At 45.2% G+C, this 14116-nt stretch overlaps 1 protein-coding gene across 6 annotated transcripts in view; it reads right to left on the bottom strand.

Annotated features, from left to right (window-relative positions):
• LOC105467772 (C-type lectin domain containing 16A) overlaps positions 1-14116 on the bottom strand; it is a 240001-nt gene that overhangs the window by 218773 nt on the left and 7112 nt on the right. For 5 of the 6 annotated variants that reach the window (XM_011717473.3, XM_024788485.2, XM_071084121.1 and 2 more), the window contains exons 2-3: positions 7609-7737; positions 2966-3099 (exon numbers count right to left, since the gene is read on the bottom strand). In XM_011717473.3, coding sequence (XP_011715775.1) covers positions 2966-3099; positions 7609-7737 — 263 coding nt within the window. The remainder of the gene's footprint in view (positions 1-2965; positions 3100-7608; positions 7738-14116) is intronic. The other variant, XM_071084122.1, reaches the window with a different exon arrangement.

The raw sequence follows: 14116 nt of genomic DNA, 5'->3' as shown, positions 1-14116 counted from the left end.
ATGGCACAACAAGCTGCCACTCCTAAGCCAAACCAGGCAGGGTTACAGAATGGGACAATGAGATCTAAGATACACTGGGTGGCTAGGAAAAAGAAAAGCAAACAGCAGAATGGCTGGTGCACAATGAATTGTTAGGGTGAAATTCTGCAGAAACTTGACTTTATATTTTTCTAACATTTGGCTTTTCGTTGTTTAACAATGAGGACATTTTTTCTTCTGTGGTTAGAAAATAAAAATAAAAGCAAAGGTCGTCTATCCTCTTCACCCCTTACAAATCCAAGTTCTGTCAACGTGTAATGATGTCTACCCTTTTTGAAGGGCTTATAAAAGCACTGTGGTGAAGGGGCTATAAAGCCAGGGGCATCTACCTGGGTTTCCCACAGCAGGGTACCCTTTTTGGTGCCAGGACAAGAAGAGCCACGCATACTGCATGATCTCACTTATAGGGAGAATCTAAGACAGTCAAATTCATAGAAGCAGAGAGTCAAAGGGTGGTTACCAGGGACTGGGGAGGAGGGAAATGGGGAGACACTGATCAAAGGGTACCTTGCACGATGAGTAAGTTCCGGAGCGCTCGCATACAGTACAGTGACTACACTTCATCCTATTGTGTTACAGACGTGAAATCTGCTAACAGGGCAGATCTGACATATTTTCATCACATAACGTGCATGCACATACCCCCCACACACAAATGTGAGGTGATGGGTAGTTAATTCACTTGACTACAGTGATTATTTCACAATGTACACATATTTTTTGTGTGTATATATTAAATCAAGTTGTACACATTAAATATATATAATTTTTAAAAGCCATACAATTCAGAGAAAGTCTCTAAAAGTCGTAAGTTTTGATTGCCTCACTCCCATCTCAATCCAGTCACCCTGTGCCTAGCTGGGCTTTGAGAGGCTTCCCAGGGCAGGGACACTGAGGGTGATGCTGCCTTAAAGGATAAAATTGATCCATGGCCATGTCCTATCTGCCAGACCCTGTGCCTTGCTCTGAACACCTGCTCTCACGCTCACGCCCAGCCACTCTATGCCGCAGCCACTGTGCTCTCCTCTTGACAGATGCACAAACAGCAGCTCAGAGCCTTTACTGTCCAGTTACACGCAGGGAGCAAGTGTGGGGCAGAACTGGGCCTGGGACCTGGTTTAGTCTGAGTCCAGGAGCTGTGCCACTGAGCTGGATCTTCCCCTCAGAGCTTTCAGAAACCGCAGTCATTTCACACCCAGTGAAACAGGCACTGGTAACAAGGGAAACCATTTAGGGAGACAGGAGTCGGCCCACATTTGTCAACCTGCGGTCACTGGGAAGCATAAGGCGTCTCTGAGGCAGCAGCACCACCTAGCGGCAGCTGCAAGAGCCATCACTCAGCAGCCCTTTCTCCTCTCCCTCTTGACCAGAGGAATGCCACCATCTCTATCTACCTCTTTCTGCCCACTGCAGACTTTTTTCAGACCTGTCCTGGGGACTGAGAGCCTGCCTCTGATATAGACATTCGGCCACTTGTCCCCCACTTCTGGCGGGCAGGGCCAGGGCTTGGTGAAGTCACCTTGGAATAACAAAGCTAGCGGTCTAGCATGGAGGATTAGGAACCAAACCAGCGTTTATCAGCCTCGGCACTGGGGACAATTTGGGCTGGGTAATTCCCTGTTGTGGGGGGCCTGTCCTTAATGTATAGCAGCATCCCCACCTTCTATCCACTAGATGTCAGCAGCACCCCCAAGAATGTTTTTGATGATGCCATATGTCCCCTCACTGAAGACCACTGAGCTAATCACCTGGGATGAAACCCCTTCTCTCTTCTGGCTTTGCTACAGCTGGCGCCTGGGTGTTAAAATGAAAGCACTGACAGCACCTGCCTCTCGGGGTGGTTGTTACGGATGAAGAAACTGAGGCTTAGTGAGGGCAGGTAAGAAGTTCAGAGTCACACACTCACTAGCTGGGTGGAGGGACTGAAGCAGGAGGGTTGGTACCAATGCCCACACCCTTGCCTGCCCTCTGGCCGAGATTCCTTGTCCTGCTTCTTCCAGTGCTTATTCCACTGGCTGATGATTCAGTGACCCCAACTCTTTAACAGCAAGTTATAAAGAAGAAGTGCAAACACCCCCAGCACCATCAGTACAGGGGAACCCTCTCATAGTACCCAACACACAGAAACAAACACAGGGTTAGGGACTGAACTGTGTCCCCCTCAGGTTCCTGCGTTGAAGCTCTAACGCCCATTGTGACTGTATTTGAGGACAGGGCCTTTGGGGAGGTAATTAAGGTTAATGAGGTCATAAGGGTGGGGGCTCTCATCCAATAGGACCGGAGTCCCCATAGAAGGAGGAAGAGACACGAGCTAGCACCCTCTCAATCTCTCTGCACTCGCACAAAGATGAAAGGCCACGTACAGCAAGAGGGTGGCCGTCTGCAAGCCAGGAAGAGAGCCCTCACCAGAAACCGACCCTGATGGCAACCTGATCTTGAACTATTTTTGATTGGAGACGAGGTCCTGCTCTGTCACCCAGGCTGGAGTGCAGTGGCACAATCACGGCTCACTGCAGCCTCAATTTCCTTGACTTAATCAATCTCCCTGCCTCAGCCTCCTGAGTAGCTGGGACTACAGGCGCACACCACCACGCCCAGCTAATTTTTATGGTTTTTTGTAGAGGTGGGGTTTCACCTTGTTGTCCAGGCTGTTCTCAAACTCCTGAGCTCAAGTCATCTGCCTACCTTGGCCTCCTAAGGTGCTGGGGTTACAGGGATGAGACACCATGCCTGGGCAATCTTGGACTTCTATCCTCCAGAACAGTGAGAAAACAAATCTCTATTGTTTAACCCATTCAGTCTATGGTACTTTGTTAGGATAGCCCAAGTAGACTAATATACTCAGTAAACACAGAGAAAACCATGCTAAACTTCACCCTGCTAGATGCCCAGCAGTACAGAGCCAAATACCAAGGAATGTCCTTACAAAGTGAGGTCTCGTGACTGATATTCTCAAAGAGGATGTTCAAGGTCTGCAGCAGCTGAACGCACACATAACGGCCTGACTTTTGCCGCAAGATGTTCAAGAAGAAAACAAACATATTCTTCTCCAGGAAGAAGCTGGGGAGAGAATGGAAAAGCGTCAATGGTTTGCTTCCACGTGTGGAAACGGAAATTATTATGTGGTTTCATTCACAACACAAGTATTAGATTCACCCCTCTACCCCAAGATATCTGCACAGATCATGCCACCCATTGTCACCTGCCACAACTGGAATTCACAGCAAAGGAATAAGATAATTCTGAGTATTAAATGAATTTTAGCGCTGGACACAGGGGCTCATGCCTGTAATCCCAGTACTTTGGGAGGGTGAGGCAGGAGAATCGCTTGAGGCCAGTTCAAGACCCAGCCTGGGCAAAATCACAAGACCCCTGCCTCTACAGAAAAGAAAAAAAAAAAAAAAATTAGGTGGTGGTGCATGCCTGAAGCTCCAGCTACTCAGGAGGTTGAGGTGGGAGGATCACTTGAGCCCAGGAGTTCAAGCCTGCAGTGAGCTATGATCAGGCCATTGCACGCCAGCCTGGGTGACAGAGCCAAAAAAAAAAAAAAGTTCCCAAAAATCTTTACCCCTACAGCTTTCTTCCCCTTAACCACCAGTTTAATCATGAGAAAACCATGAGACAAACTCAGATTGGGGGACATTCTACAGGAGACCTGGCCAGCATTTCTGAAAACTTTCAGGATCGTAAAAACAACAGAAGACTAAAAAAGAGTCACGGAACAGAGGAGGCCGGGGAGATACGACAACCAAATGTACTGTGGTTCCCAAATTGTCAAATTCTAGGGGAAAATAACTAGAAAGAAATACACAGGTACTGATGTGGTGGAGAAACCCTACTAACCCATCCCCAAGTCTGTTTCTGCCTTTCTCCTTGTGGATAGGATACTTGTCTGTCCACAGCCTAGCGGCACTGGCTTCTGGGGGTACACGTTGGCTCTTTTAGTCTTGAAAAGGAAACAGACCATCCAATGCCTTTCTTTAAAGGAAGAGAATAATGTTTCTAGTTATGTGTTCTCTGTACTCAAGCTAATACCAGATTAATCTTGCATCTGGGACACCTGGAAGAAATGAGGTGTGCCTGCGGGTTGACTCAGTTGTGGGTGCCTCTCTGTCCTTGTCTGGCATCTCCACAGTGGTGAGGTCATGGGCCTGGAACTTACTCAGTGCTGCCTGATTCTGTCTGAATCCATGAACAGGTAAATGAATAAATTTAAATGGCCTAAAAAACACCCTTACAATCTTCTCCAACTCGGAGGCCCATCTGCCTGTAAATGCCATTCATGTTGACCTCCAGAGTATTTCTGTCACGTGGCCTATTTTGTCCACCTTTGGTTCAAGTTACATACATCAGTGACTCCTAAGGGTCACCAGCAAACTCACTGCCGCACTGTGACCAACTTGGGAGCTTGTTAAAATGCCTGTACCTAGATCTTGCCCCAGGGATTGACTCAGTAGTTCTAGCATAAATTCCATGAACCCAGATTTTTAAAAACTCCACAAGGGAGTGGGCAACTCATTGGAAAAAAAGGGTGATTGTAGGATTGGAGCATCTTATAGTACCAGGAAGTAATAAGTGCTCAAAAATCAAAAAGAACACAGCATACCAAGGGGACACAATAACCAGCCTGAAAGAGCTCCTCATAGCCAAAGCTGAAACAACTTGAGCAACAAAATGACAACATATTGAATTACACTGAATTACAGCCCAAAGTATAAATAAATATCCATGAGTCCACATTAATATAAGCAAATGATAGCATAAATAAACGAGAGAGAAGAGATGAACCTTCCATGCAGAAGAATTTCAAATAATATATGTAGATACTGCCCCCTTCTAGAAGGTAGAACTTAACCCCCACCCCCTCATCATGAAAAGGTGGGGTAGACTTGGTGACTCACTTCTAAAGAACAGTGTGGGCAAAGGAGAAAAGAGTAGTTTTATAGTAGAGAAACCTGGCAGACAGCACCTTAACCAGGTGATAAAGGTAACATCACCAGGATGTCATGTGGACACTGTGAGTGCCCTGTGATAATGGCATGAGAGGGGCACTTTACTCCTACAGCTTACTTCCCCTTAACCCCCAGTTTAATCATGAGAAAAACATGATTTCCCCCAAACCCAGATTGGGGGACATTCCACAGGAGACCTGGCCAGCATTTCTCAAAACTTTCAGGGTCGTAAAAACAACAGAAGACTAAAAAAGAGTCACAGAACAGAGCAGACAAGAGATATGACAACCAAATGTACTGTAGGAACATGGATGGGACCCCAGGACAGAAAGAGGATATTAATGAAAAGCTGGCAAAATCCAAATGGGGGCTGAAGTTGACTCAATAATACTGTACCAAGGTCAGTTTCTTAGTTTTGCCCAGGGCACCCTAGTAATGTAAGACACTTACAATGGGAACTTTCTGTACTATCTTTGCAACTTTTTTATAAATCTAAAATTACTCCAAAATTTTAAAATGCAATAAAAACAAAATTTTCTTAGGAACTTTGTTGGATAGCTGTTTAAGAATCATGGGGACTCCAAGAGCTCAGCAGCTGTTCTAAGATGACAGATGGACTAAGAAAGTCCATTCTAGGCAGGGTGCAGTAGCTCACGCCTGTAATCCCAGCACACTGGGAGGCTGAGGAGGGAGAATCGTTCAAGCCCAGGAGTTTGAGACCAGTCCGGGCAACACAGCAAGACCCTGTCTCTAAAAAAAAAATAAGTCCATTCCAGTCAAGCAGGGGCACAGTTTCTAATCTTTAACCCAAAGGTCTTTCTCATTTCCAACAAGATATTAAAATAAAAAAAAAATTCCGGCTGGGCATGGTGGCTCAAGCCTGTAATCCCAGCACTTTGGGAGCCCGAGGTGGGCGGATCACCCGAGGTCAGGAGTTTGAGACCAGCCTGGCCAACATGGCAAAACACCGTCTCTACTAAAAATACAAAAATTAGCCCCACATGGTGGTGGATGCCTGTAATCCCAACTACTCAGGAGGCTGAGGCAGGAGAATCACTTGAACCTGGGAGGCAGTGGCTGCAGTGAGCCGGGATGGTGCCACTGCACTCCAGCCTGGACAACACAGCAAGACTCCATCTCAAAAAACAAAACAAAATTCCCCATGTATCGTTAAAGGAAGCTAGTTCCGTGTATAAACACAACTTCATTACATGTTTTGCTTTGGAGATCATATCCAGTGTTTACAGGTTTGCATTTTCAAGAGTTTGCATCTCCACAAGTAGCTTTATTGGATAACCTTACTGATGCAAATATAAACCTATCTTGAACCTATATTCAGGAACTTGCTCAGTGCTGCCTAATTCTGTCTGAATCTATGAAAGGGTAATATCCTTCTTACTAGGATATCTAACGAGAAGTCAGGTTAAAAATAGAACACCTTTACTTTCCAAAAATGAGTTTTAAAAGTGGCCTCAATATTTATAATACACACACACACCCCCCCACACACACCGCCACCCCGTGTTTGGTGGTTGTCATAACCCAGTCCCAAATCCTTCTGCACTAAGACATCAAGGCAGATCTATTAGGGAGGTAGTTCACAGTTAACAGCCCTTGCTTTTTTTTTTTTTTTTGGAGACGTGGTCTCACTCTATCACCCAGGCTGGAGTGCAGTGGCGAGATCATGGCTCACTGCAGCCTGGACCTCCTGAGCTCAGGCAACCCTCCCACCTCAACCTTATGAGTAGCTGGGACCAGAGGCACACACAACCATGCATGACTAATTTTTAAATTATACATAGAGACAGGGTCTCCCTATGTTGTCCAGGCTGGTCTCGAACTCCTGGGCTCAAGCGATCCTCCTGCCTCAGCTTCCCAAAGCACTGGGATTACAGGGGTGAGCCACTGCGCCTGGCAGCCCTTGCTTTTTAACTGTCCAGTGAGGCATATCTAGCTTTATCATCTGCTATCATTTATTCCTGTACCAGGCACTGGACAAAGAGAACTTTTTCTCTCTCCTTTAAAGGTAAAGAAACTGAGGCTTAGGGAGATGAAGAGCCTGGCTGAGGACTGCTCACCTAGGAAGTAGGAGAGTTGGGGGAACCCCTCACAGATTCTGGGTGTGTGTCGCCTTTCCACCGCTTATCAGCTATGTGACCTTGAGCAAAAAAGGGGACACCAACTGGGCCTCTACCACGGGGTGGGTGGGAAACTTAGCTGGATTGTCTCATCAGGAGCTCAGCCCTGTGCCTGGTCATCAGTCAACATGGTAACTGTTTGACTCCCCCAGGGCACGGGCCTTCTGTTCATGTCAAATCTAACCACCAGACATGTACTCCTTCTTTTGGGAAAATGATCAGACACAACCTGGAGGAAAATTACCCATGACATTTTCAGGTTTTCTAGAGACACTCATTTCCATAACTTCCCCATTTTTGGCTTGCATTTCTATAGTGTTTCAAGGGCACTTTTTTTTACAGCTAGACAGAGATAGATATCTGGGCAAGATCAAATTAGCGTCAAATCCTGACATCATCCGGAATGACTCATGGTATACATTTAGAAAAACATTCAAAGAAGAATAATTAAAAAAACAGCAATCATTAGAAACCCTTACTCAAATACAGAACTGTCATTTTGATCTCCCCAGATCAGGATCTCGGTGATGGAGCGGATGGTCTCCACTAGCAGGTTCCGGTTCTGTTCTGTGACTGTGGTGTTTTTGGTCAAAACGTGGTAGAGATACCTGAGAGAAATGAGAGAAAAGGAAATGAAAGGTTACCAACTGAAATGCAAGCCAAGTTCAACGACCATTAGCAATATTTTGGAGACAATACAGCAATGCTTTCTCAGGTTTGGTTAATGCAATTTCCCATTCAGATTAGATGTAACTCACAACCCAAGAAAAATAGCACACAAAGCTTTGAAGGGTTAAACCAAGGACACACCAACCCAGACTGAGACAAGAAAATCGTCAAACCCTTGAAGTCAGCTATTCTCAAACTGCAGTGTGCAAGAGAATCACCTGGATAACTGAATCAAGTGGGGGCTCCTGGGGCCTCCTGGGAGATTCGGATTCAGCAGGACTGAGAGAAGAGCAAGTAGCCACCTATTTCACATGCTCCCCATGATGTTGATGCCTTCAGAGCAAGTGGGGACATACAGCTCAGGCTGGATGCCTAACACGGGACTAATGAGGTTTAGAGAGATGGAGCCACAGCTTAGGAAGGCTGGGTCCCAGAGCAGTTGCTGGGACAAAATTCACATGCAATTCCCTTTGAAATGCTCGCAGTCCCTCTCAAGTGCAGTGTGCCTATCAGAACTTACGGCTCAAATGATCTGGGTGGTTTGCAGGCCAAGGGCAATGGTCTTATCTGCTGAGAACAGACTGTTAAATTCACTGAGTTAAATGGACTGGCTGGGAGCAGTGGCTCATGCCTGTAATCCCAGCACTTTGGGAGGCTGAGGCGGGTGGATCACCTGAGGTCAGGAGTTCAAGACCAGCCTGGCCAACATGGTGAAACCCCATCTCTACTAAAAATACAAAAATTAGCTGGATGTGGTGGCAGAAGTCTGTAATCCCAGCTACTCCAGAAGCTGAGGCAGGGAGAATTGCTTGAACCTGGGAGGTGGAGGTTGCAGTGAGCCGAGATCGCACCATTGCACTCCGCCTGGGTGACAGAGTGAGACTCTAAATAAACAGACAAACAAACAAATGGGCTGGAGAGGCTATGGTGCTGTACTTCATCTACCCAAACAGGCCTGAATGACAGGTGCTGGAGCAGAGACAGGCAGACACCATCCAGTCCTCACGGCCTCTTTACTGGTGGGAAAGACCAAAAGAATCACCGAGGCCAGTCCTGAGCAGTGCAAGGACTAGAAGTCTGGCTGGACGCCCCGGGAGTGCCACCAGGTACAGCTTTTAAGACAGCTTCTCCAGGGCCCACAATCCCAGGTAACTTCACCTGTCAAGGGAGCTAAGGCTTGAGAAGGAAAAGCAGACACCAAGAAAAAGCAACTCAGGAAAAGTCCCCTCCCCTCCTGATTTCTTTGATGGCCAACTTCAGTTTACAGGGCTGGGGGTCTGGTGAGAGCAAGGAAGGAAAGGGCTAGATAGGACTGTCCCATTTACAATCTCTAAAAACGGGTAAGAGATAAAGAGGAAGCAGCTTGAAGATGAAACAATAAAGAACAATCTGCTATTTAAAGATGCTGGGGTTTATTTATTGATACTATTACTGTTATGCTTTAAAGACCTAGTATAATCAAGCATTTAATTTATTAATTAGAAATTGCATGTAATTTTTAATATGCAGTAATTAGAAGAACCCTCAAAAAAACACAAATCCTCAACCATTTGTACCCAAATCTACCAACAAGGACGCAGGTGGCGGCATAGGCCCAGTTTCCCTCTGTAATTAGGTAAATCAAACAGCACTTGAACCACCCTGGGATGAATTGTTGGAGGACCCGCTCCCAAATCTACAGCTTCATCTTACCTCAAGGGCATCTTCCCCAAGAATTTCAAAGAGCAGAGTTTTCCAAATTGCAGTTCCCAGGCATCTCGCATCAGAATCACCTTTGTAAGTTATCCCAGACCCACTGAATTGGACTTTTGGTGCAGGGCCCCAATCCCAATGAAGTTTGATAGTCACTGTACCACTCCAGCTGTGGCCATCAGTGACAGTCCCCACGCAGGCCCCTATGTGCCCAACACCCTGCCAGTGACAATGCATTGTTGGCAATGTGGGGGAAGGGCAGATCCTCCCTCCTCTCTTCTGTGCACATCTATTAGCATCACACATCATACTCCTGGTCAAAGGAAGGTGGTGGCTTAGGTGAGTGGGTCTGCTCTGAAGATCCCCAAAAAGGCGAGGAAATTTTAAATTCTTTAGGACCACATGACTTCAACTGATGGGACTTTCTGGCATCCTTGTCAACCAGTAAACTCTTACTTATATTTCAAAACCCAGCTCGGGCCTCTCTTGGTAAAACTTTCCCTATGCCCCGTCCCAGGTGGATTTATTTGTTCCCTCCTCACTGGCACCTCTGTACCCACACATATTTGCTACTGCACAGCCCACCCTCATTTGCAAAGATCTGCCTCCCTTACTAGACCTGAGTTCCTCAAGGTCAGCACCATCACCTTATTCATCTTGGTGACCCCAATGTACTCCAAACATCTGATACACAGCAGGTGTTCAATAAATGCTGAATGGGGCAGGGGATGGTCTTTGTGAACATAACTTAGATGAAAGCATACACGACTGAACATAGCCAGGGATCCAAATGCCAGACACGGCAAGAGACAGTGCAGAGCTATGGTGAAGAGGTCAGGAAGTAGAGAAAGTCTGGTATTTCCTGAGAGGCACTAGAGTATATGGTCAATTACAAACACTGGTATAATTAGAACATATGGGTTAATCACAGACACTGGAATGCCTGGGTCTGAGCACACCTCCATCACTTATTAGCTGGGTGATCCTGAGCAAGTTACTTTTTCTCTGTGCACCTCAGTTATCTCACCCGATGAAACAGCAGTGGTACCTAAATACTTTATCTAAATACTTTACCTATTTTGGTGGTGTTGGGAGATAACAGATAACTAACCTGGCAGTTACTATGTATGATACAAGTGCTAGTTATTGTTATTGTTGCCCTCATTAAATAATTTCTTCAGGAAAAAGTCCTAGTAACTACCAGAAGGCCCTTACAGGCAGAGAGGGCAGGGCAGTAAGTCCTGAAAAGAAGATTCTAGGAACCCTCATGTGCCTGGTTCTCTGCGAGGGCTTCATGTGACCTACAGACTCACAGTAACCTGAAGATGTGCACACTGTTGCCACTGCACAGGCCAAGACAGCAAGTGAGGTTTGGGGACGTTCAGTAGCTCGCCCACAGCCCTGTGGCCCAGAAGCAGGGTCTGAGAATTCCGTTTGTTTCTTGGCCGCTCAATATTTGGCGTTCTTTGCCCTGGTCGGTGGCGCCATCTGCTGGGTATGTGATGATGTTGCATGGGGGCTTTCCCACACTAACGAAGCAGGGTGCCCGTTCATATATGTTTATGGAGTGTTTGACTATCTTCTTTTGTGAGATGCCTGTGCAAGTCTTTTGCCTATTTTTAAAATGAGGCTGTGTGGCTTTTTCTTGCTTGTTTGGTGGGGTTCTTCATATATTCTGACCACAAATCCTTTACTGGAGATACATATTGCAAATACTTTCTCTGATGGTGGCTTACCTTTTCGCTCTCTTTATACTGGTCTTTGGATGAGCAGAAGTTCTTAATTTTAATGTAGTTCAATTTATCAATCTTTTCCTTGGATGGTGTTTCTTGTATCAAGCTTAAGAGGTTCTTACCTACCCCAAGGTTATAGGGAAATGCTGTTTTCTTCTAACAGTTATTGTTTTACTCTTCACATTTTGACTTTGAGTACATCTGGAACTGATTTCTGTGTATGATATGAGGTATTAGCCAAAATTAATTTTTTCTATATGGAAATCTACTTGACTCAGCACCATTTACAGAAAAGGCCCTCACTTCTTTAATGCACTCCAGCGCCACCACTGTCATTAATCAGGTGACCACCTGTGTGGGTCTCATTCTGGATACTCCAGTATCATTGATCTATTTGTCTATCCTCGTATCACGACCACACTGTATGATTACTGCAGTTTTACAGTAAACCTTGCCATGTGGTAATTAAGTCTTCCAACTTATTTCCTTCTGTTTTTCAATATTATATTGGCTATTCTTGGACCTTTTAATTTCCATATACATTTAAAAATCACCTTCTTCGTTTCCACAAAAATACCTGCTAAAATTTCCTTAGACTTGCCCTACATCTATGGCTAAATTTGGAGAGAGCTGACATATTTACAAGAGTGTAACATTCTGATATTTACAGCATTTCTTTCCACACTTACTTGACAGGAGTCTTGCAGATCTTTTGTTAGATTTGTACCCAGGTAGTTGATATTTTTTAAATGCTATTGTAAATGATATTGTTTGAAATATTCATTTTCTAAATGTCTTTTAATGGTATATGGAAATACCCACTAGATTTCAAGCTCCAAAGCTCAATGGAGGTTACACCTTCACCTTGCTCGTCTTTCTGTCCCACAATGCCCTAGCACACTGTTTTACACAACATTTGAGGAAGAGATTCTCAGTATACATTCGCTTGAATGTAATAGGGGAAAAGGCTGAATGGATTAAGATTTAATGTTTTAATGCTCTATCAAATTCCAGGGCTTTGGAAGATCAGGTAATTCAACCACCTCAGAGAGATAAACATTTTAATAACTTTTTGTTGTTGTTGTCATTTTTTGAGGAGTCTCTCTGTCGCCAGGCTGGAGTGCAGTGGTGTGATCTTGGCTCACTGCAGCCTCCACCTCCTAGGTTCAAATGATTCTCCTGCCTCAGCTTCCCAGGTAGCTGGGATTATAGGCACAGGCCACCACGCACTACTTTTAGTAGAGATGAGGTTTAGCCATGTTGGCCAGGCTGATCTTGAACTCCAGACCTCAAGTGATCTGCCTACCTCGGCTTCCTAAAGTGCTGGGATTACAGGCATGAGCCAGCCCACCTGGCCCATTTTAATAACCTTCTGATTCTAAACGTAACATTCACTTTAGAGAGGTCAGAAACTTTGACAACAATGAAAGAGAAATGACAACCATGGCGCCTAGAGATGACTGCTGCTGGAGTTGTGATCTCTTTCCTTGGATCTTTTTCTTTACTATGGATATTGACATAGTTGAGGTCATGTTGCATTATCCATTTCCATGCCAATCTTTTTCCACACCTCAGCTAAAACAAAGGCACTTTTTTTTGGTTATTGACAACTGTTTGCAAATATCTGTAATGGCTACACAGTATGCCATTTTTTTTTTTTATATATATATATATATATATATATTTTTTTTTTTTTTTTTTTTTTTGAGACGGAGTCTCGCTCTGTCGCCCAAGCTGGAGTGCAGTGGCCGGATCTCAGCTCACTGCAAGCTCCGCCTCCCGGGTTCGGGCCATTCTCCTGTCTCAGCCTCCTGAGTAGCTGGGACTACAGGCGCCCGCCACCTCGCCCGGCTAGTTTTTTGTATTTTTTCGTAGAGACGGGGTTTCACCGTGTTAGCCAGGATGGTCTCGATCTCCTGACCTAGTGATCCGCCCGTCTCGGCCTCCCAAAGTGCTGGGATTACAGGCTTGAGCCACCGCGCCCGGCCACAGTATGCCATTGAAAGGACAAGCACAGTAGCAACTCTTTCCAAGGGCATTAAGATTCCTAATTGTTTGAGGGATAACAACGTTGCTACGATCATCTTTGTGTGCAGAGCTGTGTCCTTATCTCAGAAACGTTTCAAAAGACAGAAGAATTACCTTGCTACTTAATGGCAGCAAATTAAAATGTTTCTCTTACAAGGATAACCACTGTTACAATGATAATGTTTTTTCTCAAACTATGTATCTACCTCAGTAAAAGAGTGGAAGCTTCCTATTACTGCCAGTCTCTGAGTGCTTGGTTTAATATTACTGCCAGTCTCTGAGTGCTTCGTTTAATCCCGGAAACAATCAACCCTCTGGGGATGATGCTCTGGGAGCTGAGGCACCTGCCCAGGGCCCTGGTGCAGCACAGGAGGTGCCTAGGTTAGAACCAGGCAGGCTGAACTCCAGACCCCATGATTATAACCCTTCTAGGACTACAAAAATGCAAACAATGAAGAAAGCAACAATTATATTGGCCAAGAATTTACATGAGGTTATGAATGCCTAACATACAAAACAAAACAAAAAAAGAAAATAAACTTAAAAAACACCAAATAGATAAACCAAAAAGCATGAAAATATTATCAGATCTTGCAGAAAGTCCTTATAAAGTCCTCTTACTCCCATTTGTCTGGCAAAGAGCCAAAATTCTCATATTCCCAACAGGAGCTCTGCAGATGCAGTCTCAATATCGGAGCTTTGCCCGTTAGCTAACTCTCCACCGACAGATGAGCTTCAGAGTTTGAAATGCCTGGAGAAGAGAAACTGCAACCAACACACTCGAGGTGCATCACCAAGGATGATGGACGTAAACAAATCCCGCCTCAAGAGCCTCTGCTTTCTCAAGAGAGTCACTGATTTCACA

Source organism: Macaca nemestrina, chromosome 18 (genome assembly GCF_043159975.1).
Source record: "Macaca nemestrina isolate mMacNem1 chromosome 18, mMacNem.hap1, whole genome shotgun sequence".
NCBI lineage: Eukaryota > Metazoa > Chordata > Mammalia > Primates > Cercopithecidae > Macaca > Macaca nemestrina.
This window is presented reverse-complemented; position numbering and strand designations above follow the sequence as displayed.